Genomic DNA, 20,972 nt, shown 5'->3' with positions numbered 1-20,972 from the left:
ATTATCATTTTCATTTCCTGTCACTGCATGACTCTCTCAAATTCGGACACAGGACTAATTCCAGTGTAAAAACACAACACTGCATACTAATAGTAGGAACTCACCTCGCACACGGTGCAGTGCCAGCGTGTCTCCACATGGTGCTTGCACTCGTTGCAAGTGTAGACAAAGCGGTCCTGTCCTTGGTTGTGCAGCTCGACCAGCATGCACATGGTGCTCCACTTGCACCTCCTGAGAGAGCTGAACTCCCAGTGTTTGTCCCTGGCCAGAGTCAGGAAAGCGTCGCGACCATCCATCAGGTCACAAGAGAGCATGGGGTCAGGGTCAACGATGGGCGGCAGGGTGTTGGCCATGGGACCGGAGTGGAGGTGGATCACAAAGAACACCTTTGGTCGACGGGGGAAAACACAAAAAGAGAGTTAGAGAAGCACAAGTCAAACTGAGACAGGTGTTAAAACACTAACATTCTGAATCACTACATCAAGGGGAAGCTGTATCATTATGTCAAATACAGTGTGAACAAATACAGTGTTTGACATCAACTCACTCTCAAATACACAGATGTTCATATAATGCCCATTTATCATCAAAACTGCTTTCACTATAGATTTCTAAACTACATTAAAACATAACCAGTCTGACCTCTTTGTGCTTCTCCATGGTGGCATACAGCTTCTGGGATAGGTCATTAGCTACATTCGGCATCCCAGGCTTCTTCTTATTGGCTCGGCTCACGCTGCTCTTGTTTTTATTGGTCTTCTTGTTGTTCTTCTTCTTAGCATTTTTGCTGTCACTTGGGGTACCCTGTGGGGGATATACAAAAGCAAACATTAAAGAAAACAGCTAATGAAATGATCACACCATGCTGATCACTGAAAGAAAGCTGTCAAAGTAGTTCTTATTACAGCAAGGGTTTTGGTTATCTTCAAAAAGCCACATGTTCTTCATTTACACTGTTGCTGTTTCTTTGTCACCTTGATTCAACTTCTCATTAGAGATCATTAAAAATCATCAAATTCTATTCAAAATGTGTTGATAATCACATTTCAAGGCTTAAAAAGGAGTGGCATGTGAAAGAAGTGCAAAATGGTCGAAGATGATAAAACATGACTACAAAGTGGAGCTGTGAATTCATATCTCTGCTAAATGCCACATGATCAAACCATGGCACAATGTTTGCACCTCAGGAGTTTCAGAGGCAGCAGTGTTCTCCTCCTTTTTCCTCTCCTCCTCCTCCTGCTCCAGCTCCTTGATGCTCTCCTCCAGCACGTTGGGCCAGAAGTCGCCTTCGAAGTACGGCAACTCATTAGCACTGGTCAGACGGTCCTCTGTTGCCTGTTTGAAGATGTCCTGAGAGGAAGACAAAAATAAACTTGAATGATTCAAGACATTTAAGATGTATTGTGTTTTCAGCAATCCTGCATGCTTGGCATTTACATGTTTAAATGTGTTTGGCTGTTAATACCAACAAAGGAGCCAATGTGTTCAATTCTACCAGGATATGTGATCAAGAACACAGGAAATCAAAACCTGATCATTTGTCTTTTGTTCTATTTAAAAGAAAATGTCTCCTCCTTACCTTGTAGTCATGCAGAATCCTCTCAGCAAAGGCCTTATCCAGCATCTTCCTGTACCACTCCTGCAGCCTCTTGGGCTTGGGGATTTTCTGGTCAGGAGGATGGCAGTGGAAGATGTAGTCATCTCCTTCACTGGGCGGACATGCCCAGATGTGGCCCTGGGTATACCTGCAGGCAAAGAGCCAACGTGTACATGAGGACATCTGCTTCCTTAGAACTAAATCCCGCCAGAAAGTTCAATCCATAGACTATCTCTCATGTTCACTCTTAAGATGTGTATAAAGTATTAGTATTAGAGCAAGACCTACCCAAGTTTCTTGACGTATTCTAGATAGCCAATGAGGATCTCATGGTACACTGCTGTTCGTAGAATCCGAGGTCTGAAGAAGTGAATACTGTCAAGGTATGATATGTAGACCCGTCTGCAAAGAAAGAGAGAGGGAGCATTGGTCAATTTCACCCATAAAAAACACCTCAAGTGCCAGTCCTTTATTGCCAGGTAGTACATACCTAGTGTTGGGGAATGGGCACTCGGAGCCATACTCCTGCACGTGCATGCCAAAGAAGCATACATCCACACCGTCAATCTCCTCAAAGGCGAAAAGTGCTTTGGTTCTGTAGGGAAAGGTCTCGGGCATTTCACCCGTGTCCACAAACCTGTAATGAAAATGGATCAAAAGTTAAAATGTGTCAACAGCATAATGTTTAGTTAGAGGGAGACACTAGAACATCTTCAGGGTGTCTATACGTATCAGACATTTAAATGGTTTTAAAGGTTTTCAAGAGAATTTTTAACCAAATTCAACACTAATTTTTGAACAAATCATTTTTTTTCCTGATTTAAACACTGCAGAAGAATGCTGCAATATGTGAGTTTCACATATGTAGTCCTGTGCGGTGGTAGGTTTTATGTAGGAATATGGTTATTAGAGTGATACATTTAAAAGAAGAATCATTTTACGACTTTTTCAGGACCTGCAGAAACCCTGGTGTTATGCTCGTCAGTCATCTAGGTGCGATGTGATGTCAAAACACTCAACATAAATAGGTGTGGACTTTGCAAAGCTGAGAATTACACATGATGGCTTAAAAAAATAATTTGACCGTACACCCCAGGTCCATAGGTGTACAATACAGTGCATAAATGTTTCATAGTAGCACTTTAAATGTTATTGTGACTATAAAGGCTTCTAGGAAACAAAGGTTACGAGCTGACAGAGACGTTCACTTGTGTGTCGCTGCTTTTAGCGACACCGAAGAGCATAATGCGACAATTCAAGTCGCGTGGCCCGAGTCAATAAAAAGCAAACAGCTTTAAATCAGCCAGCCTGAAGATTAACAGGTTCTTGGACGACAGACTCCTCCCTGCGAGGATGGGTCGAGCGTCGCAGACTTTGATCTTGTGTGATCAAACAGTGAACAATCCTCTGAGGTACTCAGGGTGGGTGTGCACTCCATCTTGTCACACACGCAGGTTCCACAATCACTCTGAGTGGGTATAAACACTTTATAGAGGGCATTCAGCTTTGTGCAGCAGGGACAATAAACAATAAGCTCAGGACAAACATGAGGTGTGCCAGTGCGTCTACAAATCAGAGAGGGCGAGACAGGTATTCAGCTGTCCACAACGTTACGCCCTCCCTCATCGTGACTGTTGACTCTGGTTGCTCATTTATTTGACCAAGTTGATAAATAATGATCGCGTAATTTAAAGTATTAAGTCATAAAAATGTTTAAACTCAGAAAAGCACAGATCATATTCACCCAGTCCTCCTGTCTTCCTGTCAGTGATGCTCTCACCTGGCTTTCATGCCTGGTTTTACTTCCACCGTTTTGTCGGAGCTCGCCACCACTCGCACAAACACCTCTCCGGCCTCTGGGTGGTTCTGTCTCTTCAAGTATTTATTCACACGGTCCTCTATGTACATTCCCAATCGTGTGGACTGCAGCCCTACAGTGTACAAACAAACAGGAGAAACCTTTAGAAATATGTTGATTCTCTTCACTTTCCAGGATCAAAGAGAAGCAGGGGTGTGACACATCTGGGTACTTTGCGAACCTGCGACAGCCTTCAATTTAACAAAACAAGAGAGGCACTAGAACTGATCTATGTGAGACCAAGAGAGCTTGAATCTGTTAGCACCATATGCCATAAAGGTCAGTATTGTTCTCCAGGGCTACAGGGAAAAAATACCAGTGAAACCACAAGGCCAACATCAAGGAAAAAAACAAACAAAAAAACAAAGCCGCCACTGCAGGAAAGCCACAGGGAGAGACATATGCAACCCATGTGCAGGTGGAGGTGGTTTATATTATCTTGTGTCTTCAGTGCTTGTGAGACTTAACTGCAATAACATGTTGACATTTTGAACACAGCAGAAAATCCTACAAAGAAAACAGATTCAAGGACCTGACATTTCAAATTCACAAGTACAGAACTACACTAACGTTTTGCAGAGAACTTGTTTTCCTTCCGTGTTTTTCCACTCTTCTTTAAACAATTGTCACAAATGAATCTGGAGAGAGAAAGAGACAGACATTAGACTTGTTGTAATGAACACACAAAATATGTATATAATTTTTTGGCAAATATGCTAGAAGTAGGAGTTGACATCTCACCCAGATGGCCAAATGACCTCGTAGTGTAAGACGCATATCTGGTGCATCTTCCGTCCACAATCTTTACATTCAACAAACCTGAGGAACAAACAAGCCTACAGTGAGACACGTTCACAGTTTGAATCAGCTTGAAAGTTCACAATAAATCTTTGTGTTATTGTCTCCTTCCAAGGTGTCCCTGAATAACACATTTAATCTACCTGACAGCTGCCAAATGGTAAAAATGCAAAATTCTAACAGCACTACGTCAACTGCACTGTCCGGTACCTGATGACCTAGTACTGCTACATGTGCTCCGACATCGATGACTGATGTGTTTCGCAATGGTTATTTCTACGGCTGCGGCCATTGACTGTTCTAATAATCAAGTATTCTATCAATTATTCCATCAAAGTACAACAGTAAGTAAATACACACAAAATAAGACAGGCCTTCTACGTGTGGTTGTGTGTGAGAGAGAGCCATAGACTCTCATAATAATAGCATGCTGCCTCACTCCCTGCCGCTTGGCAACTACTTCGCTGGGAGGAGAGTGGACTCCAGCTCTGGAGACGGACCTGGCGTTAGCAGCTGTAGCAACTGAAGATCAGCCAGCGCAACCCCTCCTAGCGGTGGGTCTTTATCTCAACTTGACATCATATTGATTTACATTATATGCTAATGTTAGCATTACCATCTGTCTGGTTCGCCCTGTGGACCGGACACTTTCTGCTCGGGTGCTGAAGTATTAACATTGTGCTACTTTGGTAGGCTAGGTTGGTTTTACAGCTGTACAGGTTTTATGTTTTCTTTCAGCTTGAAATGATCTCAAACTTCGATCAATTTCTGTTTTCTCTGGTCTGTCTGTCCTCCTCACCCCTCGCTATGAAATCACGTCATCTGTCCACAGCATACGTGCACTGTGTGTCAGTAATGATCAACTGTGCCAAACACATAGCACTGTATAGATTATATGTATTAAACAATGCTTTGATACAAAGACTTTGCATAGATGAGCTTTAGTAATCGAGGAATCATTTCAGCCCCAGTTATGTTATATGTATGAACATTTTCAAACACTGTTACCGTTCTGAAAACTGTCCGAGCCATGTTCCTGATGGCCATCACTTGTATGAATGTTGAAGTCTTAACTGCTGAGGCAGCAAGCAACAAACATCTCCATTCAAGTTTATGTTCCTCCAGTCGTTACACAATTGCAAGCCAGCCAATGCAAGTGTGCCTTTGTTAGAGGATTTATAAGAACTGTACATCGTCTTTAACAATAAGCTGCAAAGCAATCAGTGCATTTGAAGGAACTGGGAGCCTGCGTTCTGCGATGGAAAAACTATCATTGGAAGCACAGTTCTGACACAGATTTCCATGCAGCGGGTGGCGCTGCTGAGTTGCCCTGAGGGCTCACTGAGGCCAGAGTGATTGATCAGAGCGCTCCAGGGGGAAAATGTGCAGGCTGTGCACCAAAAGCACCAACACAAAGCCAGATGTGGGTGACAAAAAAATAAATTTTTAAGACATGATCAGGAACACACCAGTGGGGAAAAGGCAGTAAAATTCTTATTCAACACATACACAGCCTGGCCAAAAAAAAAGTCGCCACCTGGATTTAACTAAGCAAATAGGTACGAGCCTCCTATTGGATAATTACTGCATGGGCGATTATCTTTCAGCTGGCAACAAGTTATTTAACCCCAACTGGTGCAATGAGTTGCTTCTCATTTCCTAAACAACCATGTCGAAAGACACATCCCGTGGTCGTGGAAAAGATGTTAGTCTGTTTGAGAAGGGTCAAATCATTGGCATGCATCAAGCAGAGAAAACATCTAAGGAGATTGCAGAAACTACTAAAATTGGGTTAAGAACTGTCCAATGCATTATTAAAAACTGGAAGGATAGTGGGGACCCATCGTCTTCGAGGAAGAAATGTGGCCGGAAAAAAATCCTCAATGATCGTGATCGGCGATCACTTAAACGTTTGGTGAGATCAAATCGAAGAAAAACAACAGTAGAACTCAGGGCTATGTTTAATAGTGAAAGTAAGAGCATTTCCACACGTACAATGCGAAGGGAACTCAAGGGATTGGGACTGAACAGCTGTGTAGCCTTAAGAAAACCACTAATCAGTGAGGCTAACCGGAAAAAAAGGCTTCAATTTGCTAGGGAGCATAAAGATTGGACTCTGGAGCAATGGAAGAAGGTCATGTGGTCTGATGAGTCCAGATTTACCCTGTTCCAGAGTGATGGGCGCATCAGGGTAAGAAGAGAGGCAGATGAAGTGATGCACCCATCATGCCTAGTGCCTACTGTACAAGCCTGTGGGGGCAGTGTTATGATCTGGGGTTGCTGCAGTTGGTCAGGTCTAGGTTCAGCAACAGTATGTGCTCAAAGAATGAGGTCAGCTGACTACCTGAATATACTGAATGACCAGGTTATTCCATCAATGGATTTTTTCTTCCCTGATGGCACGGGCATATTCCAAGATGACAATGCCAGGATTCATCGGGCTCAAATTGTGAAAGACAAGAGCATGAGACACCATTTTCACACATGGATTGGCCACCATAGAGTCCAGACCTTAACCCCATTGAGAATCTTTGGGATGTGCTGGAGAAGGCTTTGCGCAACAGTCAGACTCTACCATCATCAATGCAAGATCTTGGTGAAAAATTAATGCAACACTGGATGGAAATAAATCTTGTGACATTGCAGAAGCTTATCGAAACAATGCCACAGCGAATGCATGCCGTAATCAAAGCTAAAGGCGGTCCAATGAAATATTAGAGTGTATGGCCTTTTTTTTTTGGTGGTGACTTTTTTTTTGGCCAGGCAGTGTATGAGACTAACTTGAAAAAAGCGGCACAGGGAGAACATGCTTTTCCATCAGTAATAGTCCTCGTCATCGAGAGGCTGAGGGGTTTGTATCTACTTACGGTTCAGGGTCGAGAACATCATTCTTCTTCCGTTCAAACTGGTCTTTTGATATCATCCTGAAGTGGCAGAGAAAATAAGGGGAAAAAGGGGGAGAGCCAGTGAGAAAAACAAGACACACACAAGAACATGGTTTTCTGTCTTCAGTCCTCGGCTCTTTGCCTAAGCTCTTTCAAATCCAGTAAATAAGGGAATTAACTAATATAAGTCACAACACCTACAGTCTGGATTAAAACCATGCAGGCAACATGTTAACAAAAACAGGGAGATGCTTCTCACAGCTGGAGACTTTCTCACTTTTTAATTTGAAACCGTGCTTTTAGCTGAGGTGTTCTAAGACAAGACTTTGAATATCTATGAGCTGCGTAGTTGCTGTTTTGAAGCTGCCTTGTACTCTGGCCAAAAATAATTTGACAAGTTTCAGAAAAAGGTAGAAAGTGTCCCCTCACAATATGTTTCGGACCATGCACAACTTGAACTTATTTTAACTTAAATCCGTAGCCAGTTTACTTACGTCTGTGGCTGTGCAGGGTCATCTCCTAACGTCACGCTCTCCCCCTGGATCTCATTGAAGCATTTCTCACAGAAATGATATCTGCAAAAATACACATTTAACACTCAGCAGATTCAAAGCTCCACGTTGATCACTCTGTCTCCAATACAATTGTGCACAAAAAAACAAAAAAAAAAACAAAACACTTGTCTTTTGTGTTTTATAACAGAGAGCGGGGAATCCCTGAGCTCCCATTGAGAGTGTAAATGGACTGCGCTGCAGGAGCCTCATGTTGTCTGTCAGGCTGTGCTGTATCACTACTGCTTCTGTGCTGCTCCGCTCTCAAAATGCCCAGTTTAAGTGTGAAAAAAAGGGGCTGCAGTTATCCCGTTTATACAGCAGGGGGCGCAAGGGAACGTGGTGCAAGCAGTCATCTGCTGGCTGAGAGGAAAAGGCTCTGATGAGCAACGCTGTATGTGGCGTAAGTGTTATATTTTCATCTGTCATACAAGAGAGGGAGCAGCAACGCTGAATTCACTCAGTCCCTCGGTAGATGCTGAGCAAAACACAATCAACGCACTGCTTTGTTGTTGTTGTGTTCTTTTGGGTTTAGCCTCTTCAGAGTGTTTCCCTGCATGTGCAATACTGGAACCTGCCTGTTAATAAATGTTGTTGTGAGCAAAACCATTTTGTAGTCTCATGCGGTGCCAGGACCTGGAGGCAGAGCCATTAAAGCTGAAGCTGTCGGGAGGACACTACTGCCTGGATCACAGTGGTCCCTCTAGAGCTACAGAGAAACAGATCCCAGGCTGCAGGGGGCGGGTAATACGGTTCAAATGGCTGCATTTATTGCCCATTAAAACACTTTATGAACAACTGTGCATGCAAATGTGCGACGTGTATGACATGATTCAGTGAGATTAAAATTCCAGCTAGTGCAACATTATTTTATACCCACTACATGGTCGAGTTTATTACCACTCATAACTGCAAAGATAACCACGGACAAACATACATCTATCCACACACACACACACACACACACACACACACACACACACACACACAGGTACCTGTTCTGGTAGCTGTAGTATGTGCCTCCTGTAGGTATGGTGCAGAGCTGCTTGCCATAGCAACAGAGGGTTTGAGGGGAGAACTCGTACTGCAGACACAAACAACATGCCAGGCGGTCAAATTTTTTTAACACAGTCATTCAATAAATCCTTCAGAAACAGGAAAAATAAATCAGTCTAGTCTATTTCTGTAGCGCAAATTCAAAACAGAACTTTCAATATACAGAATGTCAAGTTCACTCTTTAATTTTTTAGCATCTATAGTTTCCTCCTTCAGAGCTAGGCGATGTGGACAAAGCACTAAAATCTTCAGTATCACACGGTGAAAAGCAAAACTCCTTCTATTTCTGCTTAACCAAATGGTTTTTGCATGTTTTACAAAACACAAGTCAAAGAGGAGGTAAACATTAAAACGAAAGTATATCCCGACTCTATTTACTGCATCTCTAACACGCCCTTCATCTCACCTTCCTCCCGCAGCAGTATCCCAGACCCTGCATGACAGGGTCGATCTCTGACTCAAAAACCTCGGCCAGCTTGGAGCAGTACTTGTAGACACGGGAAGTCTTGCGGTTGTAAAGCCAGGCGTTGTTGAACATCAGCCACACGTCGTCAACGTATTGCCAGGGCTCCTGGTACTGGCCCGTGTCGAGCTTACGTTTTATTGTGGACAGGTCTATTGGGTTCTTAACAATGTCAAAGTAATCCTGGAGAGAGGAGGACAAACGCTTTAGTGTTACAGACCAAAGAGTTAAACAGTGCAGTCCAACAAAACTGTTTAACATTTAACAACATCCCTGAGCAACACTTTGAATCAATTCATCATTTTGTTTTCAGTAAAAAGGTAGTGCATGTGAGCTACTTACCGGGATACCCAGAAGCATGGGGTCTACTGGCTGTCTGAAGGGCAGCGACTCAGGGTCTTGCCTGTAGAGAGACTCCAGTGTCGGCATCAGAGCCTGGCGCAACTCCTCAGGCTTAAAAACTGGAAAAAGATCAATGGAAAAGACAAGGTACGTGTAAGTAATCCAAAAGTTTCCTGTACAGGAAAACTATGAAGGAGGGAAAAAACAGTCAATTGTAGCTTTCTTGGGCTTTCCTGATTTAATTATGTTCTTTTCATTACATCAGAGGAACATACCTGTTGCAATCTAGTATATAACATGTTAGGTGATTGGCTGTATCTGTTAAACAGTCAATGGACTATCTTTGAAGGCGAGGTTATAGTGAAGGTAAATCTCTTGATGATGTCAAGTACCGACAGATGTTTACAAAAGGGGAATGCAAAGGTCACACACTTTCAAACACATAGGAAGAATGAAACAATATAAGCATATGCATGAAGAGGACAAAATTTCCACCACACCAACGTTAAATCAAATAGTGCCAAGTGAGTGTGAGTGTTTTTTAAATTACGTACTTATTTCACATACTTATCAGTTATGTCTGAATAGAGAGAGAGGGAGATGAGTAGACACACATATGCAAGCAAACAGACTAAACTCGATGCATGATCGGAAAAGAGCAGAAACGCTCTGGGGTAGAGTTTAGAGAGAAAGAGACAGAGCTACGTCACCTCTGCAACTTGTTCAAAATTAACATCTTTGTTATTACTGAGAGAGTAAAGTACCGAGAAAAAAAAAAAAAGCAAATGTTGCTTACTGGTACCAAATTCCAGGTAATGGTACTGGTATCTGTTCAAATGTGAACGGTACCCAACCAAACTAACAAACACCAAGTGAACGGTAAATTGCTCGCTGCATGTTTGTGCTTGAATTTTGATTATTTCTCAGTTGAACACACACTGCTCGCTGCCTGCACATGAACTGTAACCGAAACCTTACAGACTCAAGTGAGTCTCCTGATTTGTTGAGCGTACTCTACCAGCAGGTGCACAGCTCGTTCGTTGTATGTGTAAAATGCTAGCAAGATCAAAGAAGGCGTGTAACAGTCTGGACATTAAGAGTCAGTGCCAGACTGATACTGTTTGTCATAATAACTTTTAAGTGAAACTCATACAAAGTCATGACTGTCTCACAGTTGGCACAGAGTGGGTGTATTAACATTACTGGCAGTGACGGGAACCCTCTCTGCTCCCTGAGTGAATCAGTCATAGACTGTACAGAGATTTTATTCATCCCCTGGTATCACACTCACTCTTCCTCCGTGACTGAGACGGAGATGAGGAGGTTGTGCTGTTGGCTCCGCCCTCTTCCTCTTCTTTGGGTTCTGTCTTCATTTCCGGCTTTTTCTCCTCCACCTCCATCGGCTCCGGCTTTTCCTCTGGCTCCTCCTTCTTCACCACCGTCGAAGCGGAGTCTTCCTCAGTCTGCAGGCGAAAAGGCAAATGACTCATTACACCACAGTTTCAAAATAACACTCAGGAGAGTTGGATGACTGGTAGCATTTGTCTCTCATATGCAAGACTCCAATGATCTGGAGGGAAATGTGTTTTCCTTGTGGTTACTTGAAGTGCGAGCTTGTGCGTCACTATGAGACGTAAATGTGTACATCCCTTGAAATCGTCATTCTCTCGATAATTTTAAGTTCTCAATGTTCTCAAAATGAAGGATGAAGGAGTGTAATTATATGGTTATCACGTAGCTGCAAGGCTTTCGGCATCAATGTCACAAAATGTATTCAATTGGGAACGTTCAAAAAAGTTGAAGTTTTAACTTTTGACCAACACAAAGACTTGGATCAAACTCTGGTCTATTTAAATCAATGTTAATGGCTTGGACTCACTTTGCAGGCATTACATTTTTCTCAAAATCTAACGTATGTGTACATCACTGTGTAGAACTCATTGCAATCATTTTATATACTGTGACATGCAACTGGCACACGTCAGGGGACTGAATGAATGTAACAGACAGCTTAAACACAGAACTTCATAATAGTTCTCCTACATGCCATGTACACAGCAAGAGTTCTAGTTCTGCAACCTCACCGCTAGATGACACTAAATCCTACACACTGGACCTTTAATGAACAAATATATAAATGTTAAAGTAGGTCTGGGCGATAAATCGATTTTATTGATTAATTTGAATTTGTAGTTTAGGCCGATTTGTTTTAATGAAAATCGAGTTTCTCTTTAAAATCCACCACCGCCGCTCCACACTGGGCTCCTGTAGTTCAGAGTGGGCTCTCACCCCCCACCCCCCTACCAACATAAGGCTATTTAGTTTGTTTAATAAAAGGACAAGATATAGACCTATTCTCTAGGAAAGGTAACCTTAAATGACTTCTGTTGTGATCCAATATGATGGTAGGGGAAACACTGCCGTATGATAAGAAAGGGGTCTGGTGGAAAGCGATCACAGATGCAGTTGCCATGTATATTGCAAGAGATGTGGTGCCCATATATAGGCTACTGTGGAAAAGCCAGGGTTTATTCACATGCTGAAAGTTTTGGACTCCAGGTATGTGCTACCAGGCCGCAATTTATTTATTTATTTTTTTAACTAGGAGGGGAAAAAATCGATTTAAATCGTGAATCGGATTTTTTGTGAAAAAATCAGAGTTTTTTTTTTTTAATGCCATATCGCCCAGCCCTATGTTAAAGCTTTATTTAAACTTTATTTGTGCCCACAAATGTATGAAGGGTTGAATTACTTAAGAGGAAACGCACAAACAAGAAAAATGTTAAATGTGCAGCAGTAACTGTTGACTTTAACATTACAGCATGATGGACGAATAAGTTGACATTAATTTGAACAAATTGCTCAACCCACCTCCATCTTGGGCTCAGTTTTGCCGCCAGCGGCCTCAAACTCTTGTTGCTCATGGTGTGCCTCTGCTTTAACCTCCTGGACAGGCAAGTCAGCGCTGGCAGCTGAGGCCGGTGTGGGCACCCGGTTATCCAGACTGGCCCCTGGTTGAGACAGCTGAAACACAGAGGAGGGAGGGGAGGAGCGAGGGAGAGACAGAAAAGACAAATATGAGGAACTGGCAACAGCTCAAATGTTTTTTTTTTTGCATGCAAGGCTGAAACCATGACACAGATGAACACCTCCCATACTGAGTTCATTTCTCGCGTGAGTTGAAAGATGTAACAGTCCCATTGTGATGGATGCTACCAACAGTGGTGAAGATGCAGTTATCAAACAGAAAGGTGGATGTGGATGGGACGGGTTGGTACATGGCTGTCAGAGGGATGGCAGTTTGCAGGGGAGGGGGAGGGGGAGGGGGGGGGGTGTCAGAGTGGAGGGCATGCTGAGAGTCTCAGTCTCACCGGCGTGGTAGGGGGCTGAGGCGGGGGCTGCGTCTGTGCTGCTGCGGGGAGCTCCGCCTGGGGTTGGGGCTGGGTGGGGCGGGGCGGGGTGGCACCCGGGGCTGGGGCAGGGCCAGGGAGGGTGGGGGTGGAGCTGCGGCTGGAGGGCTGGGGGTGCGGCAGGTTAGTGGCCCCCCCAGCCGTGGAGGCGGAGGAGGCAGCAGGCGGAGGCGTGGAGTGCTTTGGGGGGGTTTGGGAGGAGGCTAGCTGAGGGCCCAGCGAGGGGCCAAGTGCATTCATGGGGGGGTTAGCGCTCTGCTGCTGCTGCTGGAGAGAAGGACACACACAAAGGGCAGGCGGACATACGCATACACACACAAGATTAGCAGACAAACACAACACCACACACAATTTGAGGTTTAGAGAGCACCTTGTGATTGATATGAGAACAATTTAAGAGCAATTAGTGCGTAGTATGATTGGTGAGAGTAGTTTGAGTTTTAGTCCCCCAGCAGCTGGTTGGAATTAGCACACCATGGTGGCAACTCTACAAGGGATAGCATCACTGACAACAGCCAAACCAATCAGTTATCAGAGTTGGTCTACTACAATTTCACACCCCTCTCCTCTCTTCCATGTCTCACCTGGGTGACGGCAGCCTGTGCAGGTGGCTGGCCCATGCCAGGCCCCACGGTAACATTCATGGCACCCGTTGCAGTGACTGCAGTAGATCCTGGAGGGAACTGGGTCTGAGCCAGAAATTGACCCTGGCTGGCCGTCTGGCCTACCATGTTAGCACCACCATGTCCGGCCATCATGCCCGGGGCCTGGGGCATCCTGGAGGGAGACATGCCCATCTACAAGACAGGAAAGGATGGTGTTACTGTGAGCAGTGTGACAGTAGTTTCCACTGACCAAACCAGGAGCATGATGCATGATTCAAAATACTTACTAGTTGAATTATCATAATAAATTATTAGCACACTAATTTGCATTAGTTTTAAATGATATTATTATTAACGTGACTGTTAAATGGTTATGAATATGCATGCCTACTGGAACCCAACCGATTTATGAGCAAAGCTTTTTTTGGTTACATGTCCACCTGGAGCAGTGACTTGTCCATCTTAAAATTCACAAGCTCATGACCTGTCCAGTGGACTACATTTCTAATAAGCCTGAGGCAGCTTGTGCAGATAGAGTGTGAATTTACCGGCAACTAGGTGTTAGCTCATGTTACTTGTATACCTGCACGTGTGTGTGTGTGTGTGCGCGCGCTGTGATTTGCGTGCCCCTGCAACCCTGCCCTCCTCACCGCTGGGACGGAGCTCATGTTAATTTGCTGTGGGTGGTTCATAGGCGAAGCAGCTCGGGCTCCGATTGGTGTCTGGGATATCTGGGCGCTGGGCAGAGCCATGTGGTTGAACTGGCTGATTCCTGTACAGAGGAGTGAACCCCAGTGTTCAGCAATGGACAAACACATCTCAGTGCAGAAGCACGACACAATACCAAGGTAGTGTTAAAAGTTTGTGCTTTTTTTCTTCAGGTCTATACATAAACTAAAAGTTCAAGTTAAACCTGTTAAGTTAAACATATGGCAGTTTTGAGGCAGCTAAAGCCACACAGTAAGACCTGTGCTAAGGTATACTGATGGCATCATTTAACATTGCAAACATTTTTGTATCCTTTCACATCATCCTTAGTTAAAGTGTTAATGATTTTTTATTCAGACTTGCATATAATGTAGGTTAGTATTTCTCCTTTTATCTTAAACACCTTTTATACTCATTGTTGGTTCTGCTTCCACATCTTTTGTCTTCTCTGTATCTGAATCTAACACTACTATGTGCAACATGCAACGTCCAAGACGTACCTTGTGAAACCTGCATGCGATTCATGATCTGATTTGGCATGTTGGGCAGAGGAACGGGTCCATCTGAAAGCAAAGACACAAAAAACATTAAACCAAAAGAGCTTGAAGAATGACATAACCAGCTGTAATAAAACAAGCAAAATAATGAGTCACCATCTCCACTGCATGATTTTCCATTTAAAGGTTAAATATTCCTAACTTTTTTGTGAGAATACGAAAAAGTCTAACATGATAACTGGCTGGAAATTCGATTAAGAAACCATCATCAATACATAAAAATAACCAATTGGAAGTTTTTCTTTTTTTGTCTGTTAATAGAGCTCCTGACGTGTCAAGATATTGTTACTGAACAAAAAACCAAGGAAGTCTTGCTGTTTGTAAAAAATGCAGACAACCAAGGATAAAAGCTCAGTCTTCAGGTAAATATAAAGTAACTTTTATTTGAGCAAAGGCAACGAGACAGACCTACGCGTATCGACCAAAGTCTTCTTCAGGGTCTGACCCCTTTCAGGGTCTGACCCTTTGCTCAAATAAAAGTTACTTTATATATTTACCTGAAGATGAAGTGCCTCAGCTTTTATCCTTGGTTGTCTGCATTTTTTACAAACAGCAAGACTTCCTTGTTTTTTTGTTCAATATCAATTCACCTACTTCACTGAAGAGCACCTGTCGAGTCAGAGCCTTGTTTATCGCTTCCTTCCTTCTTTCTTTTTCAATATCAAGATATTGTATCACAATAATATGGTCAATGGTAAATGGACTGCACTGGTATTGTGCTGTTCTAGTCTTTCAGCCACTCAAAGCTCTTTTACACTACGAGTCACATTCACCCTTTCACGCACTGCTGCCCAAGGTTACCATACATGGTGCTGCCTGCTACTCAGTAACTATTCACACACACACAAACACTGATGGAACAGCCATCATGGGCAATTTGGAGTTTGGTATCTTGTCCAAGGATACTTCAACATGCGGACTGGTGGAGCTTGGGGTTAGCCGAGCCACCGATCTTCCGATTAGTGGACGACCCGCTCTACCCTTCAAAGCCACAGCCACTCCAGTGCAGCATCTCACATAATAGCCCAGTGCAACCACAGACATTAAAAGGTATATCTACCTCTGTGTGAATGATATAACAAGATCTCTTCAAGTAGAAAAATCCCCCAAATCATCCCATAGTATTAATCAGTATCAGTATGACCCACCCCTGAGCTGGGTAAAATGTAAACTTGACCCTACAGCTCTGCAGCCGTGAAGAATTCATTTTAATAGCCAAGATAAAAAATGTGAAACTGCATAAAACATCAGGTACATGGACACAAACAGTTGTCCAAGGATTCCAACAAAATGTCCAAAGAAACTTAAGGGCTTTCAGCTTTTACCTAAAATTCTGTAAGTCTGTACTCACTCTGTGGCCTTGGGCCAAAGGCACTGGGAGATGGAAGGCCAGGCTGCTGGGTCCCCTGGGCGACCATAGGTGCCTGGTTGATGATCTGCTTCTGTAGCCTTGAGCGCCTCTTCTCCTCCAGCTCCTTTTGGATTTTATAGATTTTCTCAGCCAGGAAATGATAGTACTCATCCTGAGGGGACGGAGGTGGGAAGTGGAGGGATATTATAACTTGACAAACCAGTAGGCATACTTTGTGTTTTGCTAAATTGCTAAAATGGCTGTGTGTGTTGTCTTGATAAGGTGAACAATTCAGGTTTTCTCCCTGTTGCTGAAAACCTACCCGGCTGTTAGCTGACTCGTACATGTCCCCCTCCACCTTTCTGGCGTAGGCCACCAGGTTCTCCATTCGTCTGTCCTTCAAAGCTGCCGGATCAGGGGTGGGGAATATGGCTTGTACTCTGCCACAGAAGAGCAGAATTTGCAGCCATGAAAATCTCTGACAATTTCTGATACTGTACTTCAAAACTTTGCTTTAAAAACCAGGGTTAGAGACAACAATACAGAGTCACTAACTGTTACACTTCTCCAGCAGGGTCAGGCACTTACAGTTTGTGTACGAGGTGATTGCGCAGGTCCTGAGTGACGTGCTCATGCCACGCTTTCCTGGTGCCTGTGGCAGAGATGGGTGCTGCTGTGGGTAGGTTGCCCATTGAGCCCACAGCTGACCCGTCTGACAGCAGCTGACTGGAGGCGGAACAAGAGGATGGTTAAGACAGTTACAGCTTTTATTGCTGTGTTTCATAAATAGTCAATTTTTTAGGCAACGGTACTGTCAGACTGTCATAATAGCATCAGATCGAGTAAACCTTTAGTTTTTACACAGCTACTTTCTTTCCTGCCACTAAAAAACGTTTAACAACAAGTCAACAAATGCAATGTAGTTATTGACTGGGACTGACTTGTTAGTGTTGAGTGTGTTGGGAAGGGAGTCTGTGTGCAGGTTTGTCTGTTCTGAAGTGGTCACGCCCAGTGTCGCACCTCCAAGAGCCATCTGGTTACCTGTAAACACAGGTAACAGAACACTGTGAGAAAACAGCACCACCTGGATTTCAAAACCAAGCTCATAGTATAGAATATGGCCACCATGTCTCCAACTGAAGGGTACTTGAAACAACAAAAAACATACTGAACCAGCAGCTTGAAAACAAACACTTGAATTTATTTTTTTGCCTGACAATTCCAAAACTCAGATAGTAAGAAATCATTAACATGGATTCTTAAAACTATGAAGGAGCCTTGCAGGTAGGTGTGGTGTGCTGTGTCTGTAAAAGTCAATCAATACATACATGCATAAATTTGAGAGAGGACCCAATTGCATGAAATTTCTAAAAGTGTTCACAGAAAATACAGGAATAAAATCAGGCTCTGTTTCCCCACACATTCATTTATTTGTGGCAGCCCACTATGATAACAAAAAAAACCCTGAATTTAGTCTTTAGCTGCTGCCAGATATAGATTCTAATTCTGTGGGAAACACTGAGGCTGTTTGGCTTTACCAAGTGCATTGATGGGTCTCATCTGCTGTGGAAGCTGCTGTTGTTGGGCCTGTGCATTCTGTGCGCCAGCTGTCTGTCCTGGGCCCCCAGGGGCCCCCCTGGCCTGGGCCTGCCCAGTGGCCTGGCTGCTGTAGGGCAGCCCAAGTGCCTCGTAGGCTCTCTGCATGGAGCTGGGGTCTATGGGGGTTGAGGTATTGATGGTGGGAGCACTGGGCTGGCCCACACCAACGGAGGACATGGGGTTCTGGAGGCCCGTATTGGGGGAGCTCAGCATGGCTGGGGAGAGAGACAGAGCTGTGAGTTCAAAACACTCAAATACAATCATACTAAATACACTGTCAGAAGAGTGATATGTTGACCATCTTGTTTACTCTACTACTGCACCAGCTACAGTATACAAACAAAACACAAATGTTGATACGGTGAGCCAAGCCCAAAAAAACATAAAAGAATCTGCTTTGGCGAAAACACAGCAAACACACAGAACACTTAAACAGGTAGTGCTGTATACACACGCATACACACTTCGACCTCTGCCAAGACGAAGTCACATGGCAGCATGATACGATGAGAACATTAATGTAAGGCTAAACGCTCTAAAAGCAGTCCACTGAATAAATGCATAAATCCCTTCAGGGGACAGGGCATTAGCATATTTTTCTGGGTTCAGGCTTTGGTCGGGCTAAAAAAGCTCTTAGTTTGTGCTAAGACAAAAATCGGAGGAGGCAGAACAAAGAAATACTGCTTATGTTGGCAGGAGACACACAAGCCTCGGCGTCATGTTCTTTAGCATGTAAGCCAAACAGGGACAGACCAACGCTGGAATGCTTTAAGTGATGAAAGATGCTGAGCAGAGTGGTGAAGTGAAGAAAAAAAAACAGAGAGGGAACAAAAATGTGAGAAAAAGTGTTAAAGTAACTAATGTCAGTAATAAAGAGAGATATCAGAAACTAATGTTAAGCAATCAGAGAAGAATCGAAAAGATGGTTGGGCATAGCAGAACAGACTGTGAACCCGCAACAACAGCTACATGGAGGGAGTGGAAAAACAAATCAGAAAGAAAAACAGTTTTAGTATGAGGCAGAGAGAGTGTCAAACTCGGCTCTGCTCTGGTGGGGAGTAGCAGTAAACAGCCCAACAGCCAATGGCTCAGCGGGACACCTCTAGCACACGCTCTCTGTTTCCTCCCTCTCTCCCTGCATCACACTCCTATCCCTCCTGTGTGTCAGATTACAAGACCAGCAGGACCACACTCTTACTCACTGAACACGTTTAGTCATTGTGGAGGGGCACAAACCTACAAATAAATTGCCTGAATGGTCAAATATACAAACACTCTACACACAAACCTCTTTGGCCGGTTTCAGCAAAGCCACAAGCAGGTCTAATTCTCTGTCACTATGGACTGCCAAAGCTCCATATACCAACATAATCTACCGTAATGACTGACATAAAGACTGAGGCCTTTGTAATACGAACACAGAGCTTGCCATGTCTAGATGTCCTGCTTGTTCAACACACTCAATGGAAGTAATTCAGCCTTGTGTTTGGTGTCTGTGGTGACGCTGAGCAACTTGACAACGGTCAAGCGACAGCAGGCCGGAGCCTGCTAGTTGTACTTACGCTGCTGGGTGCGCTTGTCGCTGGCGTTCTTCAGCGGCAGGCAAACAGGACAGTCGTGTCGTGTGCAATTTTTCCAGTGGGAGATGATCTGTCTGGACGACGCACAATGAGCCACTGCAGAGAAAAGGGGAAGAAATGAGAGAGAGAAAGAGACACAGGGCTTAAGGTCTTGGTGCCAACAGTTTGCTTTATTCGTTTACCACCAAATACTCAACACTACGGAGTGGCAATATCACTTGAAATCAATATCATGATCAATATCAGTGAAAAAGCAACAAATCACCACAGCTTGGTGGTTATCCATGGTGATGATGTCATCACCAGAGTAGTGTCACTTGGACGCAGTATTGCAGTGATATAGTCACATCCCAAGTTATGACTGTCTCATTTATCTTGGAAATTCTGAATAAAACAACCATTTTCTGGTGGGGTTTTTTTACATCTAGTTTGGGTTTGTTCTGCAGTGTGTTAGCGAGGCCAACTATGCAAAAATATGCGTTAATATACCACCTGAACTTGACCCACAACCGCCAGCTTTATGCATTAGGACTAAAGTAGTGTGTGTGCTTGAGATGGAGTGATGGCAGGGTGGGTTAGGGGTGGGGGTGAAAGGCGGACTATTGCAAGCAATGTTGAGTTAATAATAATTTGTCACTTTTTGACTTGCTGGCCGGAACCCGTGATATTTATTAACCAGTGAATTTAACATAAATAAACGACGGCAGTAAGCCCGGGCAGATGTGAGCTGATACTGATCACTGACGGTGACAAATCTTCACAATGACATCGACAAACTTGGTCGCTAAAAAAGTAGGCCAACCACTTCACCTGTCTGGCAGCCTACAATGCGCAATTAATGTCATTAGCACCACCGCAAACCCATGCCCCACTGTTGGTGTGGACGGGAGCTTTTAAATCACTAATTTGGGCTAAGTGGTTGACGACTGACAGCCATTAGGGTTAGGCCAATCGCTTATCAGCCAAACCCTAAAAGAAGGTGAGACAGATGGACATCCGGAGCTAATGAGAGACACCAGAGAAACGAACTGTGTACGCCCAAAACTCAAAGATCACAAGTTCAGCTCAATGCACTAATTTCCACTTTTGGAAGGCTGTTGGGTTTGGCCTGGTGGAGAGGGAACCTGTTCGGTATTTTCTGGTGAGTGACTGAACAAGCTGAGGCGCTTTATTTCATCTGAGGCCATGCTAATGTGCAAGCAGCTAATCTGACAAGAAATCACCAGCAGGCTAAAGCCACCTGGCAATTATAAATATTACCCCATATACAACTACGACCTGGCTTTGGGACTGTGCACAAATAAACATAATTTAACTTGTATTATCTTTATAAGAACGCCAATACTATTGACTAAGACTCAAACATAGCAGGGCAATCATGTTGGTGGTTTTGTGAAGATTCAGAATGCAGTGATGAACAAAGGAGCTCAGACTGAGGGGCAAAGCTAACTGAAGCACTAGTTATACTGCAGACTCCACAGTCCCTTTTCATATCCATGTTCTGGCTTAGCGTGATTTAGTTTAACTCAGCGTGTTAGCCAGGCACAGCAGGGATTTGCATCTCCATACAAGATGGCTACCTGCTTTGAGGTGTGTCCTTAAATGATGTTGT

The 20,972-nt window shown here is 43.9% G+C and overlaps 1 protein-coding gene across 2 annotated transcripts in view; it reads right to left on the bottom strand.

Moving 5' to 3' along the window:
* Positions 1 to 20,972, bottom strand: part of crebbpa (CREB binding protein a) — a 56,126-nt gene that overhangs the window by 3,801 nt on the left and 31,353 nt on the right. The window contains exons 5-30 of one of the 2 annotated variants that reach the window (XM_049568228.1): positions 19,343 to 19,456; positions 17,720 to 17,995; positions 17,123 to 17,222; positions 16,770 to 16,907; positions 16,504 to 16,621; positions 16,182 to 16,353; positions 14,774 to 14,836; positions 14,216 to 14,337; positions 13,545 to 13,757; positions 12,922 to 13,227; positions 12,422 to 12,574; positions 10,842 to 11,013; positions 9,551 to 9,669; positions 9,152 to 9,391; positions 8,685 to 8,773; positions 7,633 to 7,713; positions 7,121 to 7,177; positions 4,197 to 4,274; positions 4,026 to 4,093; positions 3,378 to 3,528; positions 2,088 to 2,234; positions 1,886 to 1,999; positions 1,580 to 1,745; positions 1,183 to 1,350; positions 643 to 804; positions 105 to 386 (exon numbers count right to left, since the gene is read on the bottom strand). In XM_049568228.1, the coding sequence (XP_049424185.1) occupies positions 105 to 386; positions 643 to 804; positions 1,183 to 1,350; positions 1,580 to 1,745; positions 1,886 to 1,999; positions 2,088 to 2,234; positions 3,378 to 3,528; positions 4,026 to 4,093; positions 4,197 to 4,274; positions 7,121 to 7,177; positions 7,633 to 7,713; positions 8,685 to 8,773; positions 9,152 to 9,391; positions 9,551 to 9,669; positions 10,842 to 11,013; positions 12,422 to 12,574; positions 12,922 to 13,227; positions 13,545 to 13,757; positions 14,216 to 14,337; positions 14,774 to 14,836; positions 16,182 to 16,353; positions 16,504 to 16,621; positions 16,770 to 16,907; positions 17,123 to 17,222; positions 17,720 to 17,995; positions 19,343 to 19,456 (3,869 nt within the window). The remainder of the gene's footprint in view (positions 1 to 104; positions 387 to 642; positions 805 to 1,182; positions 1,351 to 1,579; positions 1,746 to 1,885; positions 2,000 to 2,087; positions 2,235 to 3,377; positions 3,529 to 4,025; positions 4,094 to 4,196; positions 4,275 to 7,120; positions 7,178 to 7,632; positions 7,714 to 8,684; positions 8,774 to 9,151; positions 9,392 to 9,550; positions 9,670 to 10,841; positions 11,014 to 12,421; positions 12,575 to 12,921; positions 13,228 to 13,544; positions 13,758 to 14,215; positions 14,338 to 14,773; positions 14,837 to 16,181; positions 16,354 to 16,503; positions 16,622 to 16,769; positions 16,908 to 17,122; positions 17,223 to 17,719; positions 17,996 to 19,342; positions 19,457 to 20,972) is intronic. The other variant, XM_049568238.1, reaches the window with a different exon arrangement.

This window comes from Epinephelus fuscoguttatus, linkage group LG3 (genome assembly GCF_011397635.1).
Source record: "Epinephelus fuscoguttatus linkage group LG3, E.fuscoguttatus.final_Chr_v1".
Classification (NCBI taxonomy): Eukaryota; Metazoa; Chordata; class Actinopteri; order Perciformes; family Serranidae; genus Epinephelus; species Epinephelus fuscoguttatus.
Note: the sequence above shows the minus strand (reverse complement) of the source record. Positions and strands in the feature narration are given on the sequence as shown.